Below are 21,609 nucleotides of genomic sequence, written 5' to 3'. Positions count from 1 at the left end.
TACATCAAGCGCTAACTCATTGACTACAGCTCTGCCTTCAATGCTACAATCCCTACCTGACTAATCTCAAAACACCAAGATCTAGGTCTTGGCTACGCACTCTGCAACAGGATCATCAGATTCCTGACCCATAGACCGCAATAAGTGAAGATAGATAACTGCACGTCCTCCAGATACTCCTCAGCACTGGCGCCCCACAGATGCATTCTCAGCCCCCTACTGAAATCCCTGTGCACCCCGTGTAGCAGGGTTTCGTACATACACCATCTAGAATTTTGCTGATGACGCCAGCATTGTAAGCTGGATATCAAACAATCAGTCAAAATACAGGAAGGAGATAGAGTGCTTGGCGTCATGCTGCAATGATAACAATCTTTCTCTCAATGTCAGCAAAGCAAAAGAAGTGATCATTGACTTTAGGAAGAAAGGACGAGGACACAATCCTGTCTACATCAAAGGACGTGATGTGTAGAGGGCTGAAAGCGTAAAGTTTCTTAGAGTGATGATAACCAACAATCTGTTTTGGAACTCCCATGTAGATGCAACAGTCAATGTGGCACAATGCCTTTTCTTCCTCAGAAGGCTTAGCAAGTTCAGCATGTCCATAAGGACCCTCACTAATTTTTACAGTTACACCATAGAAAGCATTGTATCTGGGTGCACAATGACTTGGTATGGCAACAAGTCTGCCCAGAACCCTAAGAAACTACAGAAAGCTGAGAGCATAGCTCAGGCCAACACAGAAGCCGATCTCTCATCCATGGATTCCATCTTCACTTCTTGTTGCTGCGGAAAGCCTGCCACCATCATCAAAGAGCCCTCCCACCCTGATAATATTCTCTTTCAACCTTTTCCATCAGGCAGAAGATACAGAAGCTTGAACACACACCAACAGGTTCATGAACAGCTTCATCCCTGCTGTTACTTGACTGCTGAATGGAGGTCTCTAATTTCAAATCAAACGTTGACCTTGCTTTTGTGCACCTTCTGCAGTTGTCATAACTTTGTATAGCTCGCTCCGTCCAAGCACCCTATGATCTGTATGTCCTAGTTGGCTCTGATCTGTCTGTACTGCTTGCAAAACAAAAATTTTCACTGTACTTAGATACACGTAACAACAATAAATCAAATCAACTGATAGATAAGTAATCAATATGAAAATATAACTTCCTGAAAGTGCTAGGTTACATAGATTCCATAAGACGTAAATCATGAAGACAGACTATTGACTTAACATGCACATATCTACACCCAGGTGCCACTCAAGCCTCCATCCAATTTTCTCACCTAACTATCAGTGTAACACAGAAACATAGAAGATAGGAGCATGAGTACGCCATTTCATCCCCTTGAATCTACTATATCATTCAATACAATCATTGCTGATCATCGAGTTCAATACCCGAATCCCACCTTCCCCCCATTTCTCTTGATCCCTGTAGGCACAAGAGTTACATCTATTTCCTTGAAAACACAATGTTTTAGCCTCAATCACTTTCTGTGGTCATAAATTCCACAGGGTCACGACTGTCTGGGTGAAGAAATGTCTCTTCTTAGACCTAAAAGGTTTATCTCTTCTCCTTAAACTATGATCGCCTGGTTCTGGACTCACCCATCACCAAGAACATCCTCCCTGCACCTAACTCGTCTAGTCCTGTTAAGAATTTTATTAGTTTATATGAAATTACCCAATTCTTTGGAGCTCCACTAAATTCAATCCTAACTGACACATTCCCTCATCATCAGTCATGCCATCCCAGGAATCAATTTGGAAAACTTTTGCTGCACTCCCTCAATAGCAAGAATATCCTTCCTCAGTCAAGGAGATCAAAACTGCACTCAATATTGCAGGTGTGGGCTCACCATTGCCCTGTATAATTGTAGCAAGGCATCTTTGCTCCAGTACTGAAATCTTCTTGCTATGAAGGGCCTCATATGGTTTGCCTTCTTTATTGCCTGTTGCGCCTACATGCTTACCTTCAGTGACTGATGCACAAGGGCACCTGGGTTTCATTGACCATTACTATTTTAATTGTAAATTGAGAAGGCAATCTGCCTGCCTATTTTTGCTACTCAAACGGATAACCTCACATTTATCCACATTATACTGTATCTGCCCTGCCTTCATCCACTCATCCTGTCCAAATCACAATGCAACATCTTTGCCTTCCTCACAGCTCTCCCTTCCACCCAGCTTTATGTCATCTGCAAATGCTGAGATATTACAATTAGCCTCATCTAAATCATTAACATATATTGTGAATAACTCTCTAATCTTCTCGCCATCACATGCATATCTATAGCCTCTCCTGAAAGCATCTGTATTATTTGCGTTAACTACTCCCTGTGGAATAAAGTTCCACATTCCCATTACTCTCCAAGGAAGCCATTTTTCTTCTGAGAGAAACACTGTGTCTTTGTATAAACTGTAAAAATCTCAATTTTGTAGATCTTGATCAGCTCAGTTTTCAGGAGGAAGTGGTCCAGCCTCTTTAACCTCTCCTGATTGCTATAAACTCCCATTTCTAGTTTCAAGCTTATCATTCTTTACGTCCCAACATCTACATTTTAATGATGTGGTATCCAGACCTCTACAGAGTAGTCGAAAGACTGATACAAACTCAGCATATATTCTCAGGGAATCAGAGAACAGTTACAGATTAGGAGGCAGCCACTCAGACTACACTGCCAATGACAGCTTTCTGCAACAGCAATTCAGTTTGGCCCACTCCTCTACCTTTCTCCAGAGCCCTAGACATTTTCTCCCTTCAGAGAGGGGTCAAGTGAATCTGCTTCCATCCACTGCCTCAGGGTAGTACATTCCAGATGCTGACAATTCACTCTATTGATGATTTCCCTTCTATCACATTTAGGCCTTTTAACAATTATTTAAGATGTATGTCCTCTGGTTCCCAGCCCTTCTAATGATGAGAAGGATTTCTCCCTGGTTATGTGGCAGAAGTGGTAGTGTCCCTATCTCTGGGCCAGGAAGTCCAGGCTCATATCCTACCTGCCCAGAGGTGTAATATAACATGAACAAACAGATTTATTGAACTAACTACTGTCTCTAGACTCCTTACAATTTTGACCCCTTTCAATCTCCAAGGAAAACAGGCAACAACTTCTCCAAGGTATCCACTGATGTCCCTCATCTCTGAAATCAATCTTGAAAATATTGCCTGCAAGTTCTGAAATTGTGCCCTGCACTTCCAATTCTAGAATATTAGCAGATCAAGGAAAACTGTGGTTTTAATACCACTATGCCAGAAACCCACTGAAAACCTTCCTCAAGTACAAACATTCACCTCCACTCTCAGATCTGTCATTCAGCCAACTTCATATCCACGCAACTACAGTCCCTTTGCTAACTAACTTATGATGTATGATTTCCACATCAACCACAGTACTTTGATCAAACCCTTCTGTTACCTCAGACACACCTGATCTGGTGCTGCGGACTTATCAAATTAAATGCAGCCAAGGTTTCTGATGCCTGCATGTAATGCCAGTGTTTTCCTTCGTAAGGAGAGTTACTAACTTGTCTTATGACCTATATGTGACACAACTTGGAAGAAGTGTGAAATATTAGACTTTAAAAGGTAGCAGATGGCCAGTGGCAGATTAAATTTAATGCAGGGATATGTGAAGTGACATATATTGCTAGGTCAATAAGGAACGATGTAAAGGATATAATTCTAATTCTCAAGGGGATGCAGGAATGACTTGCTGGTACATGTACTCCTGGATCTCTGTACACCTAATTCCATTTAGATTTGTATTTTCTCAAAAATGCAAGTACCTCATACTGTTGTACTGAAATCCATTTGCTAATTCTATCTCCATGTTCTAAGTTTATTTATTTAATTTGCTGCCATTCTCCTCAGTACTGACGATATCGCCCCAACTCAACTTGGTTACGTCCATAAATTTAGAAGTTGCATAGATTCCAAAGATAAATTCTTAATGCAAATTGTGAACAGCAATTCCCAGTGGAACCACCTTCTATTTCCATTTGGAACAGCTGCTATTTTCCTTCACCTTCCAATTTGACTTGCAGCTAGCTAGCTATCTGTTCTGCTAACCATGCTCCCAACTCCACACGCTCTGACTTTATTGATTACTTTACTATAGTCAAGTACTGCAGTTAGGAAAATCCGTTAAAATGGCAAATAGATTCGGGATTTATCATTAGAAGCTTACTTGGCAAGAATGAAGTAATAATGATGTCATAGAATATAGGTAATTACTATGAAAAAACCTCTGAAGACACTCTTGAATCAAGAATTTATAAGTTTCATGTTAAACTATGAAATAAGCTTCAAAAGAAAGGACACCAGAAACATGTCAAGTTTGCCTCTGGTCCTTCAGAATGTCAATATTTCTGGAATTGTGACCTTTTGCACATACCTTATTTTCCTTGTTCTAAGTTAGGCTAGATTTACTTGAATCCACTAGTTAGTGAACTGAAGCGGTCCAAACAAATCTATTTTGGACCCTTTGGTCTGTGACAAGTTTGTCTTTACATCACTCTGGAATCAGACTTATCAGTTTCAGGACAGTAAATTGTTCAAGGATCTGAAGTATGAAAATAATGATGTTGTGGGGAGGCAATGGCCTAGTGGTATTATCAGTGGACTATTAATCCAGAGACCCAGATAGTGGACCCAGGTTCGAATCCCACCACGGCAGATGATAGAATTTGAATTCAATAAATTATCTGGAAGTCAGAATCTAAGGATGACAGTGAATCCATCGTCGATTGTTGGAAAAATGCAATTGGTTCACTAAAGTCCTTTAGGGAAGGAAACTGCCATCCTTACCTGGTCTGGCCAAGATGTGACTCCAGACCCGCAGCAATGTGGTTGACTCTCAATTAGGGATGGGCGATAAATGCTAAATGCTACCTAACTAGTGATGCCCTCAATCTGTGAATGAATAAAGTAAAAAAAAAGTCTTCAGTTTGAAGATGATCTGCTGGATAAAAATTAAGGTGAAAAGTGAAGAAATAGTATAGATCTTCCGCAACTCTACAGCTGCTGTAATCTCTCACTTCCATGTGCTTAATTGCACGTCACTTTTGGTGACACACAGTTTGGGCAATGCTACCTAAAATTACAACTGTGACAAATGTAGGCTTTTCTCAACCACATAATCTCAGCTAGAAATCATTATGCACACTTACTGGCAAATACTCTAAAACTATAAATTGTTGCTCGTCACCTGCGTAAACGTACACCACAAGATAAACCACTGGTGTGTGTGAGGAACACATCATCACTGAAACCATGCAGTTAAATAGGAAAAGAACATTACCATGGAAGTGTGACGCCACAAGTCTTTTTGGAAGTCAAGCTAAAATAGTTACCACTGGAATCATAAATATACCAACTTCCACTAACTCAACAGGTCAATAAGAGACATCATACATGTATATTGGTGAATACATTTTGACAAAAAATACAAAATCTTCTTTTAGACAATACGCTTCCCTGTAAATCTCTGACTCTTTCCCACTCTTTAACGAATCTCTAACCAGAGGGATATCTGGGATTCTAGCCTTTGTTAAATTTTAGTTCAATACTCTCCCCTTTTCAGATACAAATTAGCCACAGCATGGTACTAATTTTCATTTTAGTACAGAGCTATTATTCTCTCTTCCAGTCTTACACAGAACTGCAACAATATAGTTCGGACTATCAGAAACACGGATGATTTAGAAGAAAATAAGATTAATTTCAAATAGGGCATTTAACAATTTTCTACTCACGGAATATGTCATAGAATCTCAAAAAAAGTTTCTTTGCATTCCTCCCTATGTAACTTGTACACGTGGCTACTTGTGTAATTCTTGACCTGCAGCATGGCAGGTTATTTATCATGGAAGGAAACGCAGCAGAGATCAAAACTGCCCTCACCCAACATCAAAACTGAACCACACAGTACGAGCAAGGGTCACTGAAGCGTGTTCAAGAACAGAGATGTAAATCAGTGATTGTTATTAAGGTGCCAGCAACTTTGAAGAGAAATCAGAAACGTTTGTCTTTTAAATAAGGTGTTAAACTTGGGTTTTACTGCATAGTCAAAGGCATGTAAAATGTCCTCATGCCCTTTTAAATAAGTAACAGCGTTCTGCCAACATACATCACTCAAATGACCTCCCCAATAGACTCCTTTGTTATTTAATCTCATTTGTGTTGGCACATTGTGATGATGTAGGCATACAGCAGCCAATGACAACATTTCAGAACTATTTCAATCGCTTCCCCACCCCACTTTGCCTTGTACAAAACAAAGCATGTGTTAATTCAGAATATATTTGATTAAAAGTATCACCCTGTCTGCTGATTAAGCTCTTGGATACTGACCGATGTCAGTTCCATCACTACTGTAATGCTCTTAAACATCTTTTTCATCAGATAATGGTTGGCTGATGTTATAAAATATATAATTTGATAATAACCTCAGAGCCGGACTCAGAATCTTGCGCATGCATTTCAGCTGCAGTTGCATGGGAAGCTACAGCCAGACCCGGAGCCCCACCAGCAGCAGACGTGGCGCTTTCAGACATTCCTGAAAACAAAAAAAAGCATTGGCCAAATGCATGATATACTTTTAAACAACATCAACAAAAGGAACATACCCAACAACCTACATTTAAAATCGAAAACCATTAAATACAAGTTGAAAGGAAAACGTCTTAACTAATGCTTGCAGCAAGAGCTTGTCTAGACAACTTATGACACCACCCACAAAATGTATATAGATCAAGTATATTTTTAGGTTAATATCTAAAGCCTGGTTGACTGAGTTTTTTAATTTATGATTTTTGAAGCTCAAATTTACTTTTCAATTTTTCAAACATGACAACTCATTCTGCCTCCCTCCCCTTCCCATCCCAAAATTCTACTGTTTACAGCCAACCATTAGCTGGAAGTAGTGACTGAATCAGCAGTGGCCAATCCTCTGTCTGTTCAGTGGAAACAACACATTATTTTTAAATGAACAATTGTTTCACCAGCTGCCGTAAGAAAAGCGAGTGACAACATATTCACAGCACAGTTACAAGGAATACATTAACACATAGGTAAAATACTGAGGATACTGGAATTCTGAAAAGGAAACAGGAATTGACTGAAATGCACAACAGGTCTGACAGCATCTGCTGAGATCGAAGATGCTTTATCATTTCAGATCAATGAACTTTCATCAATTCCAGACCCAAGAATTTCTAGCACTTTACTCACACATGTAGAAGCAGAAACAGTCAGTTATCTGAGCTGGCTCTGCCACACAGTAAGATCATGGCGGATTATCTGTATTTCAGATTCCACATTCCAATTTGGTCCCAACTTTCTGTTTTTGTTTTGTATAAGGAGGACATTGTCTGTGCCATACATTGTTAAATTTACATCAGAGAATTGACCATCTACAACTGGACAATAGTTAATCATTGCCCCTTGCCATTCAATAACGTTACCATCACCAAATCCCAAATCAAAATCCCTGGAGTGACCACAGTCTAGAAAGCTAACTCTACAAGCCATATTTGGGCTGGGAATTTTACAGCCCAAAGCTTGTTCACCATCTAGAAGGTTGATGTCAGGTGTATGATGGAATACTGGGATAACACAGCGTGGAGCTCGAGGAACACAGCAAGCCAGGGAGCAGAGGAGCAGGGAAGTTGATGTTTCAGTCGGGACCCTTCTCTGAAGCTCCACAGTGTTATCTCTGTGTGATGGAATACTGCCTATTTGCCTGGAAGAGTGCTGCTCTAAAAATACACAAGACGTTTAGAACATTGTGACCCACTTAATTGAGGGTCTCTGATTTACCAACGTCCAACTTACAAAAGCAATCCCTTACAGGGGTCTAGTTTTAAATATGTGATATGTGAACAATACATACCCTGTACTTATAAATGGCTTTGTCCTGCATTGTGCTCCAACTTCTGTACAAGTTGACTTGTGAATGGATTCAGGAACGGAATCCAATCGAAACCCAAGAACTGCTTGAATGCCATCAAGTGACTGAAATATTTGTTTCCTTCAATACTATTACACAGAGGCACCTACATGCACCATCTACAAGGTGCTCTGGAGGTACACTCCAAAACTCCACTGATAATAGCTTTCAAACCAGCAAACTCACAACCTAGACAAAAGTGGTCCATAAATAGGAACACCTTGTGGCCTGCAAGTTCCCCACTAAGTACACATCATCCTGTTTTGGAACTAAATTAACATTTCTTCACTGTCACTGGCTAAAATGTCTTGGAACTCCCTTTGAAATGGCAATATAGGTATACAAGATGGATTACAGCAGCACAAGGTGACAGCCCAGTATTCCATTCTCAAGGGAAATTGGGGATAACACTCACAGCAACGCCAGTCAGCTTGCAACACACACACTCCACAAATATAACAGAAGTACTGCAATTTTTCAGAAACCAATACCGTTCTTAGGGAAAACACACACCTGCATTGGTGAGCGCATTTTATACACAGTACAAAATCAAAATGCGTTTTTGGCTTAATTAGTATTTTACAAAATTAATTTCTGAAAGAAATGATCAAGCAGCTACTGGTATATTAAAAGTTTTTTAAATGTAGGGAAGCTTCAAAATACTGTTTGCTGTCCTGAAATTGTTCTTGAAGTGCCTCCACTCTGTCACCATTTCTCTCAACATCACCATAAATTTTAACAGTGTCAGTACCACCTTCATCATCCACTTTAGCAGCAGAATCTTTCCAAAACAGGGTCTCCCAAACTACTTTCTAATGTGACCCATTTTAATGTTTGAAAATTACCATGCCTGCAAACACTAACCAAAAATGAGCAATAAAGCATGGAAACCTTTAGTGCACAACTATCAAAGTTCACATATTATACATCAATATATAAAAATCAAGTAAATGCGAACTCAAATTTAAGTACATTGTAAAAATATTTTGTGCTTATCTAGGTTTCAATCGGGCTGGTCATACTTCCTGCTGACAGAAAACTCGTTAAGGTTCCTCCCCCTTCTCCAACGCAATAGAAAAGCTTCAGAAAAGATTCACGAGAACATTTCTAAGGATAAGGAATTTCAGTTGCTTGGACAGACTGGGGAAATTGGAGCTGTTTTCCCTTGAGCAAAGATTGAGGAGAGGCTTGTGTGTTCAAAATCATGAGGCGTCTCAATGCAGTAGATAGAGAGAAACTGTCCCTCATTAGAGGTTAGTGGGCAAAGTTAAAGCACATTGGCTAGGGGTTATATATTAAAACAGGTCGAGAGTTGGTTGCCAGACAGGAAACAGAGTAGGGAAAAATGGTTTTCTTTCAAGTGGAAGGCAGTGAGTGTGGTGGGGTACTGCAAGGATCAGTGCTCAAGACCCAGCTATTCACAATATATACAAATGGCCTAGATGAGAGAACCACATGCAATATTTTTAAGATCAGTAAAGACAAAATTCAGTGGGAGTGAAAGTTGTGAGGAAATGCAAGGTTTCAAGGTGATTTCGACAAATGAGTGGGCAAAGACATGGCAGATTCAGTACAACTTGGCTAAACGTGATGCTGTACACTTCAGTGAGAAAAGCAGAGGAGTATTATTTAAACATGGTTATGTTGGGAAGTGTGCAAAGGGATCTAGCGTGCCTTTAGTCACCAGTCAATTAGACTGGCAGATGCAGCAAGCAATTAGGAAGACAAATGATACGTTAGCGTTCATTGTAACAGGATTGAGTTCAAAAATGGGAATATCTCACTGCAATTGTACAGGGTCTTGATGAGCCCCCTAAGCTATTACATGTAGTTTTGGTCTCTCCGTAGCCATGGAAGAATGCATCAAAGGTTCATGCGGATGATTCTGGGGGTGGGGCAGGGCGGTTCAATGAAGACAGATTCGTTCAACTGGAGTGAATTTGTGGAATTCTCTGCCACAGAAGGCTGTGAAAGCTAAGTCACTGAATATATTTAAGAGAGAGATATAAATTTCTCAATTTTAAAGAAATCAGGGAAAAAGGGAGAAAGCGAAAATAAGACATTGGGAAATAGGAATGGCGACGAATCTATGAATGATAGAGCAGACTCAGAGCCTACACCTAGTTTCTTGGTTGACAAATACTACCCACAACTCAGTGCACAGCCAGCTATTGAAAATTACTTTCAACCACACTCCCTCATTAAAAACAAGGAGTCAACATATTTTTCATAGTCTTTCCACATTAGAAATGTTGGCATAAAAAAAGTGTTTCGCAAAATTCATCACAACAGAAAGTTAGAATTTTGAAAAGCAATAGTCTTTTGCTTGACTTTTATTAACAGATATACTTAAAATATAATGAAGCAGAGATACTTGGATAACCTTCACCACATAATATAATTCTGAATATATTTATATACAAATTGATGTTGTTTTCTCTGATTAACAATCAAAAATGTTACCGCTCTTTTACTCAATTACTAACTTGGTTTTTCTTTTATAACTCTCTATTTCAGCAGCTGTTATTGAAGTTATTCCTTTTTGCTCAGCAGGCATCAACTATATTTTACATCAGTTTCTTGCACTGTACTCACATTCCTCCAGTTCTAGATTTGCACCAGTTCCTTCATTTACATCAGGTGCAGGGAGAAACTACAAAAGAATGATTTAAGTTGTGCATGAAATGAAAGAACTAAAGAATCAAAGGAAAGTTAATGTAATTGTTTTGATGTACAAAACACATAGCAAATCAACATCTAAAAGCAAGTATGGAGTTAGTGCAAATTAATATTCCAAAATGTACTTTTCCAAACGGCCACAAGATGGTGCGGTTTACCACTTTTAGTTCAGAGATCCTGAAAACACATATATAACCATACGATTTTAAACAGGATATTGTGAAGCTCCTTTCATCTTATCACATTTCTTTTATTTGAAAAAGGGTTGGTTACTATTGTTAGTTCTTACTTTGGTCATTTTGCAACCATTGTAAGTAGTTTGTTACAAAGTTCAAGCTACTGAAACACACCTCCACCTAATTGTGGGATTCAATTATAAGTTTACCAATCATTTATACTGGCACATGTCAAACTAGTACTGTTGGAAAACCAACCGCAATGCAGACCATCTTAAAAGTGGTAGTTTTAAGAATCTGTATAATCAGTCCATAATAAGCTGAACTTTGCAATGCAAAGAAAATATTCTTTTGACAAGAAGCCATATATATATTCAATGAATGAATGTTTATATTCCAATATTGAATACATTAAAAGATAGTTCTGCAGTTCAGTTAATTCCATTAATGTTCAGAAACTAGCAGGTAAGAATTTCCACCATTTCACGTTTAGTTTTAAGCACAAGCAATTGCTTGCTGACAGTGCAGAGGCAAATCAGTATGGTCTTGATGGGCTGAAGGGCCTGTTCCTGTTCTATACTGTTTTCTGTTCTTTGAGACACTTGACTTAGGAAAGCATTCACACGAATTCAGATACTAATTGTCATTCATCCTTGTTGATGTTTGTCGAGTCTTCCTGTACACAAACTGGCTGTTTAGAATATCACAAATATGAGGTGTGGGCCAATTGCCTTGGGAGCCTGTCTGCTATTCAGCAGGACTATAACTAATCTTTGATCTCTACTTCACCTTCCCAAATCCCTTGTTACAGAAAAGGTATTAAACTGGGGCAAAACAGCTCTCTGAGGCATTGAATTGCAAACGTTTAGATTAGAATAGATTCCCTACAGTATGGAAACAGGCCCTTCAGCCCAACAAGTCCACACCTCCCCTTGAAGCATCCCACCCAGGCCCATCCCCCTATAACCCACACACCCCTGCGCACTATGGGCAATTTAGCATGGCCAATCCACCTAGTCTGCACATCTTTGGACAGTGGGAGGAAACCGGAGCACCCGGAGGAAACCCACGCAGACACAGGGAGAATGTGCAAACTCCACACAGACAGATGCCCGAGGCTGGAATCGAACCCGAGTCCCTGGCACTGTGAGGCTACAGTGCTAGCCACTGAGAGCCATCGTGCCACCGTTTAGATCCCATGAATCAGCCTTATGAACTTTTATTACACTCTTGCTCGAAGTATATCCTTCCTCAGGAGTCTGAAACTGTAGGCAATACTCTAGGTGTGGTCTCATTAAAGTCCCATATAATTGTAATCAGACTGCTTTTTCTTGGACTCAACTTCCTTTGTAGTCAAGGCTAAAATTCTCTACTGCATGTCAAATTGCTGCAATTCATGTACAAGAGCTCTCATGGACCCTCTGGACGTGCACTCCCTGACGTTTCCTCTTGGACAACTGTGCCTATATTGCAAAAGCTGAAAGAATTGCTTCCTTCTGCACCATAACAACGTCACAGTTTTGCGAGCTAGCTGTGAAGCACTTGCAGGCATTATGGCAATGTATGAGTTTCTAGATAAGTTAAAGTTCTTTCTTGTTAATTTCCTTGTGATTCGTGACACGTTGGCTAGGAGGCAATTCTAGTTTGGAGGTCATCAGTAGAGACTTACAGCATGCCTTGAACATACAAGCAAGAAACATGAGAATGCCACTGGCAAACTGACCTAGACAGGTTGAATGAGTGTGCAAAAACTTTACAGATAGAGTTTAATGTACAAGGGTGTGAGCTACCATTTTGCTTGGATAAATCATAAGAAATACTATTAATTCAAAGGAGAGAGATGCTCCATAAGTGGATCATAGACAAATCTGGCTGTTCTTGTGCATCAATCATAAAAAGTGAGTCTGCACATGCAGCAAGTGATTAAGAATACAAATAAAATTTTGGCCTTTATTGCTGGGAGCCACACTTTGCCAACAGGAAATTCTTATTCCAACAGTAATGGACATCAATGAGGCCATTCTTGAAGTACTGAGTAGAGTTTTGGCTCCTGTATTTGAGAAAGGATATACTGGCATTGGAGACAGCTCAAGAGATTTACTGAGATGAGGAGTTTGACTTATTAAGAATTTCCTTGATTCATCAGAGTTTAGAAGAAAAAGGGATGATCTTATTGAACCATACAAGATTCTGAGGGGCTATGACAGGGTAGATGTTGAGATGATGTTTCCTCTTGCGGTGGAACGTCGTACTAGGGTATATGATTGCAGAATAAGGAGACACGTTTTAATTTCTTCTCTGAACGTCTGGAAATCTCAGCACCAATGAAGGATAGATCATTTAAAGTATTTAAAGAAGGCTATGGGAAGCTGGTACGAAAATGCCGCTGAGGCATGGGGCAGCTCAGCCAGGACCTTATTTAGTGGCTGGGCAGGCTTGAAGCTCCGAATGGCCTACCTCTCCTTTGTTTCACATGTTTTTATAACCACAACAACAATTCAAAGGGAGGAAAGGAGTCCAATAATTTTACATGAAATGAGCACATAAAATTACACACTTTTTTTCCAGTACCAAATTTTAAATGTCACATGGAACACAACTGGCCACGGGTGAAGAAATTAAAATTGAAGTGGGCTAAAAGTCAAGTGAAGTTTAGGCTATTATAACACAATTCAATTTTACTGCAGTAAAAAAGTCAAAATATTGACTGCAGGAAAATAAGAATAGTAGTAGATCATTTAGATCACTCAGTGTGAGCAGGTATCTGCCTTTGCCTCATTTACTTTAACCTTTTGGTAAGCAAAAATATGTCATCCAGATTGAAGAGCAATAATTTACGTAGCCTCATTTGCCATCCGAAGAAATATGTTTCAGTTTTTTACTACACTTAGCCTGTAGCAGAAGTACTTAACTTCGTTCCTGTAAGGCCTGGCTCATGAGCTGTATCCCCAGGCAACTGCTGTTCTGAACTGGTCAGAAATGTTCAGTGTCTATTTACACAGAACTCCTGGAATCCTTGTCATCTTAAAAGCATGCATGGAATATATTTGCCACTAATTTTGACTTTGTAAGTGCAATACTTCATTCGATCTCTGATCTGATACTATTCTTTTCATTTACCTACTTTTCCAACATTGGATTTTGAGCTGCATCCAAATCAATCTACTAGTATATCTCTGCACATCCTTAATCTCACTCCATCCCAATGATATACATTGAAAACAGTGCTACCAAACACTGAATCTTGTGTACATGTTTCACCAGTTCAGTTTTTTCTCGTCAAATTCTTATGCATGCTGAAGGGTGACTACAACTTTGAGGTTAATTAACAGTATCTTTACAGTGAATTCTTAAAAACGTCATTTAGGATTATCACAATCAGACTTGAGGACTTGGTTTAAGCAATGCCTTCACCTCTGAATCCGCACCAATTGGTACTTTGTAAGTTGTACTGTGAATCAATTTCAAGACTGAAGAATCACCCACATCTCTTTCATTTCCCCTTTAAAAGCAGGTAGTACATCAGTATGCACCAACTGTATGAGTATCAAAATATTCCATAGATTACACCCGTGATGAAGGATACTTCACAAATTTCTATGGCCCCTTTCAGGCAGAGTAGAAAAACCATCCAATTTATACTTTTTCAAAATTTTAGATGTATAATCAAAGTGCTTTGTTTTAAAGTTTGGCTTCACCTACAAAAATCAGTTCACTGTTGTCCACGTATCCAACATTTTGGGATTACTATTTTACTCATGCTTTGTTCAACGTTAAAATTACTTCCTCTTTGGAATTCTACTGTTCTCACTACAACTCTGTGTAAGGTGTGGCACAGTGGCTTAGAGGGCAGCACAGTGGCTCAGTAGTTAGCACTGCTGTCCCATGGCACCAGGGATCTGGGCTCAATTTCAGCCTCAAGCAACTGTCTATGTGAAGTTTGCACATTCTCCCTGTGTTTGTGCGGGTTTCTTCTGGGTGTTCCGGTTTTCTCCCACAGGCCAAAGACGTGCAGTTTAGGTAGACTGGCAATACTAAAGTGTCCAGGGATGTGTACATTTGGTGTATTAGCTGTGGGAAATGCAGGGTTATAGGGATAGGGTAGGGGTTAGGTCAGGGTGGGATACTCTTCAGAGGGTCAGTATGGACTCAAGAGGCCAAATGACCTGCATCCATACTGTAGGAATTCTATGACAAGTGCACGTCAGTTAGTCCCACTCTTCCACCTTTTCTCCCACAGCTGTGCAATCTACTTCCTTAAAGTGTTTATCCAATTGCCTTTAGGATTGTGTCTCCACCGTACTTGTTTGCCATAGTCAACTATACTTTATAAGAAGAGGGTTCCCAAACATTGCTCTACTGACTCGATCTACTCGTTCTCCAGGACCAGATCCACCAAAGCCTCCTACATTGTTGTGGTCTGCCGTTTAAGTTAATACTATCCCAGTCTATATTAAGGTAATTAATAACCCCCATTGTCTCTACTTTATAGTTTATGTACTTTGTGTAACCTCCCTAAAAATTTGCTAAAAATGTTCCTGGCCTATAGGATACAGGCACAATGCACTGTATGGTCTCAAAGATTATCATGCTATTGTACATGTACACATTTCAAAGGGAACCTAGCTTGTGCAAGCTTGTGTATTTCCGGTATGGCACATTCCCAATTGCACTATTAGACGGAAAATTAGTGAAGTGAGTTCAGCCTTGTTCAAAAGAGGAGAGTCACTTAAATGTCTAAGTAGTACATGTTATTCAAGCTCAAAAAACGGTAATAGATTAGAGATTTGCTCCAGTGTTGTCTCATATTATGTAGATGGGAGCACAGTGATTATTCACTCATTTGGAAAAGGGATGTTTCAAACTAAATTAGAATAATTGTACTATGTGAGAATTGAAACATTTTCTAGGAGGTTGCTACAGTAAAGGTTGGTTCTGAAAAAAAGTACCAGCACTTACAAAGTGCTAAGTCACCACATCATGATATCATGAAGCCATGGGGAACATTTACACATGCTCAAATGATAACTTTCCAATTCTTCTTAGATGTGAAACTTTTTACTTTAAGATTTCAATTTAGAATGGAAAAGAAAATGAATTGGATAAATGGTGGTCAACTGGTTAAATAGTTGCTGTGGACTAACTTTTAGAATCCACAATTTGTGACAACGTTCGTGATTTAGAGACACGTGAGGTAGTCAAGACGTGTCAGCATGTATATCTTAAAAACAAGATTATATTTGACACATTTACAGAGTTACTAATTTGAGGATACACTTAATTACATACAAAGGGATTGCAGCTGATGCAAATTTTCAATTGATATTCAACAAAGACAAAACATCAAGAAGATTTCAGACACACAATATAAGAAATGGCATGGCATGGACCAGAGATTTATTGCCTCTTGGGAAAGCAAAACTATTCGTACTAATTCATATTTCTTAGATTCCAAGAAAATCGAGCCCTAGGAGCAGGTTCTGGATTCACTTTTGCTCCTGTTGTATAGAGACAATTTGGGACTCAAATTACAGAGCACAAGAATAAAATAAAAGTTTTCAACATAAAAGTAGATGGTTTGGAAAACGGTGAAATAGAAAATAAAACATATCAGGACTGGCCAATTCATGGAACAGGCAGCAGATATAATTTAGTCTTGACAAATAAAGCAATAGATTTGAAGGAGAAACAAGCAACAGGGCAGTAACCTGTACAGAAAGAAGCTGAAGGGTGTACACAGAGCCATTATAATGCAAATACATAACTCACATGGGCAACAGCCCACAGATAAAATTATAATAAAAATCAAAAGCACTAAGTTGTGTCAGCAGAAGGCCAAGAATATGAGAGTAAATAAATTATGAGAAATATAAACACAGCATTGTTGGACAACAAAGTGTGGAGCTGGATGAACACAGCAGGACAAGCAGCATCTCACGAGCACAAAAGCTGATGTTTCGGGCATAGACCCTTCATCAGACCCTCTCTGATGAAGGGTCTAGGCCCGAAACGTCAGCTTTGGTGCTCCTGAGATGCTGCTTGGCCTGCGGTGTTCATCCAGCTCCTCACTTCATTATCTTGGATTCTCCAGCATCTGCAGTTCCCATTATCACAACATTATTGGATTTGGTTAAGCAGAAATATCCTCCAATTAAATAATAGGACAACTAAAAGCAATTGTCTGAGCACTCCCTACCCCTGCTGGTTGACCTACACTGGCTTCTGGTAGCCTCAACTTTAAATTTCTGTAAACTATAAGAAAACATTCACTGGCTCGTCTCAGTAATTTGCTCCAACTCCACAGTACTCTCCAAATACTCATTTTCATCTAATTCTGCACTCGACGATGCCATTCCACCATTAGTGACGGTACCCAGCTGCCCAGACCCTAAGCCCTGAAATTCACTACCGAAACTGCCTCTCCTCCATTTTAGAGAATATTAAATCTCTTTGATCAAAATTTTGTCCTATTAAACCTTGGCTGACTCGGAGACTAATTGAGTTATTACGCTGTGAGATGCCTTGCGACACTTGTTACACTGAGGATGCAATATAAACTGGCACCAGTACTGGTTAGGTCAGAATTAGAATGCGTGTTCGGTTTCAGGTACACCATTCAGAAACAGCATGAAAATTAGTGAAGGTACATACAGTAGATTCATCAAGAGGATACAAGAGATGAAAAATTGCAATTACTGGAGATTTGAAATACATGGACCATTATTAATGGATCATAGACGGCCAAGAGGAGGTTTAACCGATCTTTTTAAATTATGAGAAATTTTAATCTGGTAAGAAAGATAAATTTTATTAAGTTGGAGAATCAATGACAAGTGGATTTTCACAATACAGAACACTGACGCAAAATAGTTGTGATAGAAACCTGCAGCCTATTTCAAGAATGTCCGATGCAGAAGAGGAAGCACATGGTCATTACAACAAATGACCTAGTTTTGGACTATTAGCAAGACTGTGACAGGAAGCTATTGAAAAATAATTTTATTTTTCCCCACAAAATACAGTTCATATTTCCAAGAACTGACCTAAAACTTTGGCCAAAAGCTATCACAACAGGAAGCAGAATGATGGGAGAGGGGTGTGAATGGATGTAACATTTAATTTTAAGCATGTTTTGATGTGAAAATAATAGTCTGCAAGTCCTCAATTAAAATTAAAGTTGCATTCATGAAAATCACAAATTAAGTGAAACAATGGAAACTCCCTCTGGGAACCAATGTCAAAACTGCAGTCAGGTTTTGTAGGATTCTCATTTTCGCACAAGCAAAACTAAAAAATTATATCCTCCAAGTTGAAATATTTTACACTGCCAATTCCTTATAACAGTGTATGAAGAAACTTTTAAAATATTAAAAGTGAAAGAACAATGTAACATACTACTTATTTGCCTATTTGCCAGTGATTCTCTTTCTTGATCTTCCTGATGGAGACCCTCTCTACTCCTCAGCCATCCAAGCTGCAGCATTTCTCTCCCTGACCTCTAAGTTGTGCCCTCTTTCCCCAGTCCCTGATCTCCGGGTTGTGGTCTCTTCCTTGCAATTTCCTTTTCATGGCGTTGGGTTCCCGTTCAAGGTCTAATGCCGTGGAAATGCAAACCTTGATAGTTCAGAAGTGCCAGGGCATTTAAAAGCCATTTTGTTAAAATTGTTCCCACTCTCTCCTGAATTTTCACTGTGAGCAAAAGCTTGGACAAAGAGATGCAAAACACGAGCAGCTTTGAAAGTCATTTCACACAGGGTCACAAGAGAGGTAAATTGGATTTCACAAATAGAAGTAAACAGGTGTGATAATAATTGTCATTACAGAGGTACAATTGCAGGTTGACCCAATGGCAACCAAATATTTAAGGTCCTTGATCATCAAAAGGACAGGCAAACAGGAAAAAGGTGGAATTGTGGAAGAGAAGTGGGATTGGTATATCAATGAGAGGATCTCAAAGTGGAAAATTGAAATATAGAATCTGTTGGGTGGAGATAAGAAATCGCAACTAGGCATACAAAGACTGGTAAGAGTCATTCATAAGCCACCCCAAATATTAGTGGAACGATAGGGCACCAAAGAATTAAATGTGTACATTGGGTAATGCAAGTAGTCATGAGTAACTTGAAACTACAGAGAAACAGAGATAGTTTTCTCATACAAAATGTTGAAGAACGCAAGAGGGTTTCTTGGATCTCATCCTGTTCAATGAGAAAGAGCTAATTAATAAACTTTTTGCAAAAGAACCCTGAGTGAAGAACAATCATAAAAGTGTAATTTTCAATTAAGTTTGAAATTTATGTAGTTCAATATAAACAAAAAGGAAATTATGAAGGACCAGGGACAAGTAGGCTCTGGTAAACTAGGAACATACTTTCAAAAAAAGTATGCTGGTGGGCAGACAAGGACTAATCTTTTAAAAAAAAGACAGTTGACAAAAATCATACAGTCCTTTAAGGTGCAGAAAATCAATAGAAAAACAGAGTCAACCATGACTAGCAAAGGAAATTAAAAATTAAAAGCAAAGGCTGAAGCTTTAAAAAAAATGAAAAATCACTTGGCCTGAGGATTCAATGCACTTAGAATACAGAGAAGGACAGCCAAGCAATCAACAAAGGGAGAACAGAATATGAAATCTAAACAAGCAGGAAGCATACAAACAGACTAATAAAAACTTCTTTAGGCTTGTCAAAGCAAAATTAACAATGACAAACATGGGCTATCAAAAGCAGAGACAGATGAACTTATAATAGGAATTATGGAAATGGCAGAGAAGCTAAAAAATGATTGTGTGTCTGTCTTCATGGAAGACACAAGAACTCTCCCCAGAAAGAGTAGAGATCCAAGAGGCTAATCAAAATGAGCAAGTGAAAGACATTACTTGCAATAGAAAAGTAGAAGTGGATAAATTAGCGCAACTGAAAGCTGACAAATGCCTGGGACCCGATGATCTACATTCCAGAATTTTGAAATGGCAGTTAGCCGGTGTAAGAACAGGGGACGATTTCTATGGACAAAATGAGTTTGGAAGGGAGATGGGAGGTGATACAAGTTCTAAGGGTAGGCCAAGGAAGGAAGGAAAAGGATGAAAATGGCCACTGCTACTGATATCAGATTCTAATATTTTTGGAGATTTTGTTTTAAGATTTCACTGAAAAACAGAGTTTTACTTCTCATTTCCTGTTTCTATCCTTCTTTTGCTCCCTGTCCTTGTGCATCTCCAACTCCTCTTACCTATTTTTAATCACTCTATAATTGACAACTGTACAACAACTTGTTTGTTTTATCCTGCCATCAACTTTTTAATAGTATCAAAATTACATTAATGTTGAATCCATTCCAGTCACCAATCTTTCAACCTAATTTGGAAAAATGATTAAGCCCCCTTGTAGTTCACAAAGCATTTTTCATAAAGTACGATGCATTTAAAATATGCACACAAATTACAAAAGCAACTCGATCACAACTTTAATCAGTTGCCTTTACAGAAACACCACTCCAAAAGCCGTGGTTTTTAACTTATTAAACACTGCAACAAGCACTCTCCTTACAAATAACATGGTAAATTCACTTCAGCACTTAAATTTGTCCTAGTTAAACTGAGAATGTATCCTTCTGTTTGCTGCAACACAGTTCACATTGTTGAATACAACACTGGTGGGTTATTTTATTGTTAAGCTGTATTGATCTTTCTAGCAAGTCAAATATAATGGATTTGAACAGTATTAGTAGTATGCTTTGGGAAGAAATTCAAAATGTATGATTTATATTAAAAATGTTACTTTTAAAATGATGTGAGACTTGTGATTTAAGTCACCACAACAACTAAAGACTTTAATATTGTCATTCACACACCATTCAAAACTGAGGCTAAAAGTCAAATAGTGTGTCCTGGGTTCATTAGATAACCATCTACCTATTCAGTTGAGAATTGCAGGAAATAGTTCCACAGGAACCAATGCCCAACTTTTTATCTGACAGCTCATATGGTCAATTTTAGGCGAGAAGTGTTTGGGACCAGTTACTAATTCTTACGTGGGTTATTCTTTGAGAACGAATTCGCAGGTGGTACTGATGCTCTCGTACATTTACCTTCTACCTGGGTTTGAAGGTTGTTGTTAAGTTAGGTTTATGATAGTCTCCTAGATGTCGAAGGTGTGGGATTCAGTGACAGTAATGGCTTAGGATGTCAAGGAATGATAGCTGGACTCTCTCATGTTGGAGATCTTAATCCACTAGTGTTCAGTTTTAGTTTCCTACATGATGGGTGATAGCGGTTTTGAAAGGATTTAGATGATGGCTATATACAAATTCACAGTACAAAACAATTTGGTTATAAAAGGTAAATTAACAGTGTGGATAAAACATCATTTCTAACAGCAGTTGGGCACTGCATGGAATTCAGGGCCAGAGTGATTGCCTGAACTAGTTTTGAATACCCACAGGGTCAGACAGAAATTTCTCAGATTTTTCTACACCTTTCAGACTGGTCTTTTTGGTTTCTCACAAAGTTACATGGAATTACAGAAATGATGCAGTTCTAACAACAGGAAAACTGTCAGCGTCCACCTGACAGTTACCTAAATATTACCCCGGGCCCCACAACCTAATTTGATTCCACAATCAAAATTATTAGTTTAAATTGTGAACAGTGATCACTGTCTCAATACTTATGGAACGCCAGGTCCCACCTTCTGCTACTCTGAAAAATTACCCTTAAATCGGACTCTCCACATTGCTTGTTGCTTAAAGGCAATCCATTTTGTGACTCCACATTCTCTGCCTTTATACGTTA

The 21,609-nt window shown here is 38.9% G+C and overlaps 1 protein-coding gene across 11 annotated transcripts in view; it reads right to left on the bottom strand.

The window, feature by feature from the left end:
• The window catches only part of arfip1 (ADP-ribosylation factor interacting protein 1 (arfaptin 1)), a 180,854-nt gene that overhangs the window by 138,191 nt on the left and 21,054 nt on the right, over window positions 1-21,609 (bottom strand). For 8 of the 11 annotated variants that reach the window (XM_048534859.2, XM_048534851.2, XM_048534879.2 and 5 more), the window contains one exon: window positions 6,461-6,570. The exons of the other annotated variants lie outside the window; for them this stretch is intronic. In XM_048534859.2, the coding sequence (XP_048390816.1) occupies window positions 6,461-6,568 (108 nt within the window). In that variant the 5' untranslated portion in view covers window positions 6,569-6,570. The remainder of the gene's footprint in view (window positions 1-6,460; window positions 6,571-21,609) is intronic. 11 annotated transcript variants of the gene reach the window in all.

The sequence above is a fragment of the Stegostoma tigrinum genome, chromosome 1, assembly GCF_030684315.1.
Source record: "Stegostoma tigrinum isolate sSteTig4 chromosome 1, sSteTig4.hap1, whole genome shotgun sequence".
NCBI lineage: Eukaryota > Metazoa > Chordata > Chondrichthyes > Orectolobiformes > Stegostomatidae > Stegostoma > Stegostoma tigrinum.
This window is presented reverse-complemented; position numbering and strand designations above follow the sequence as displayed.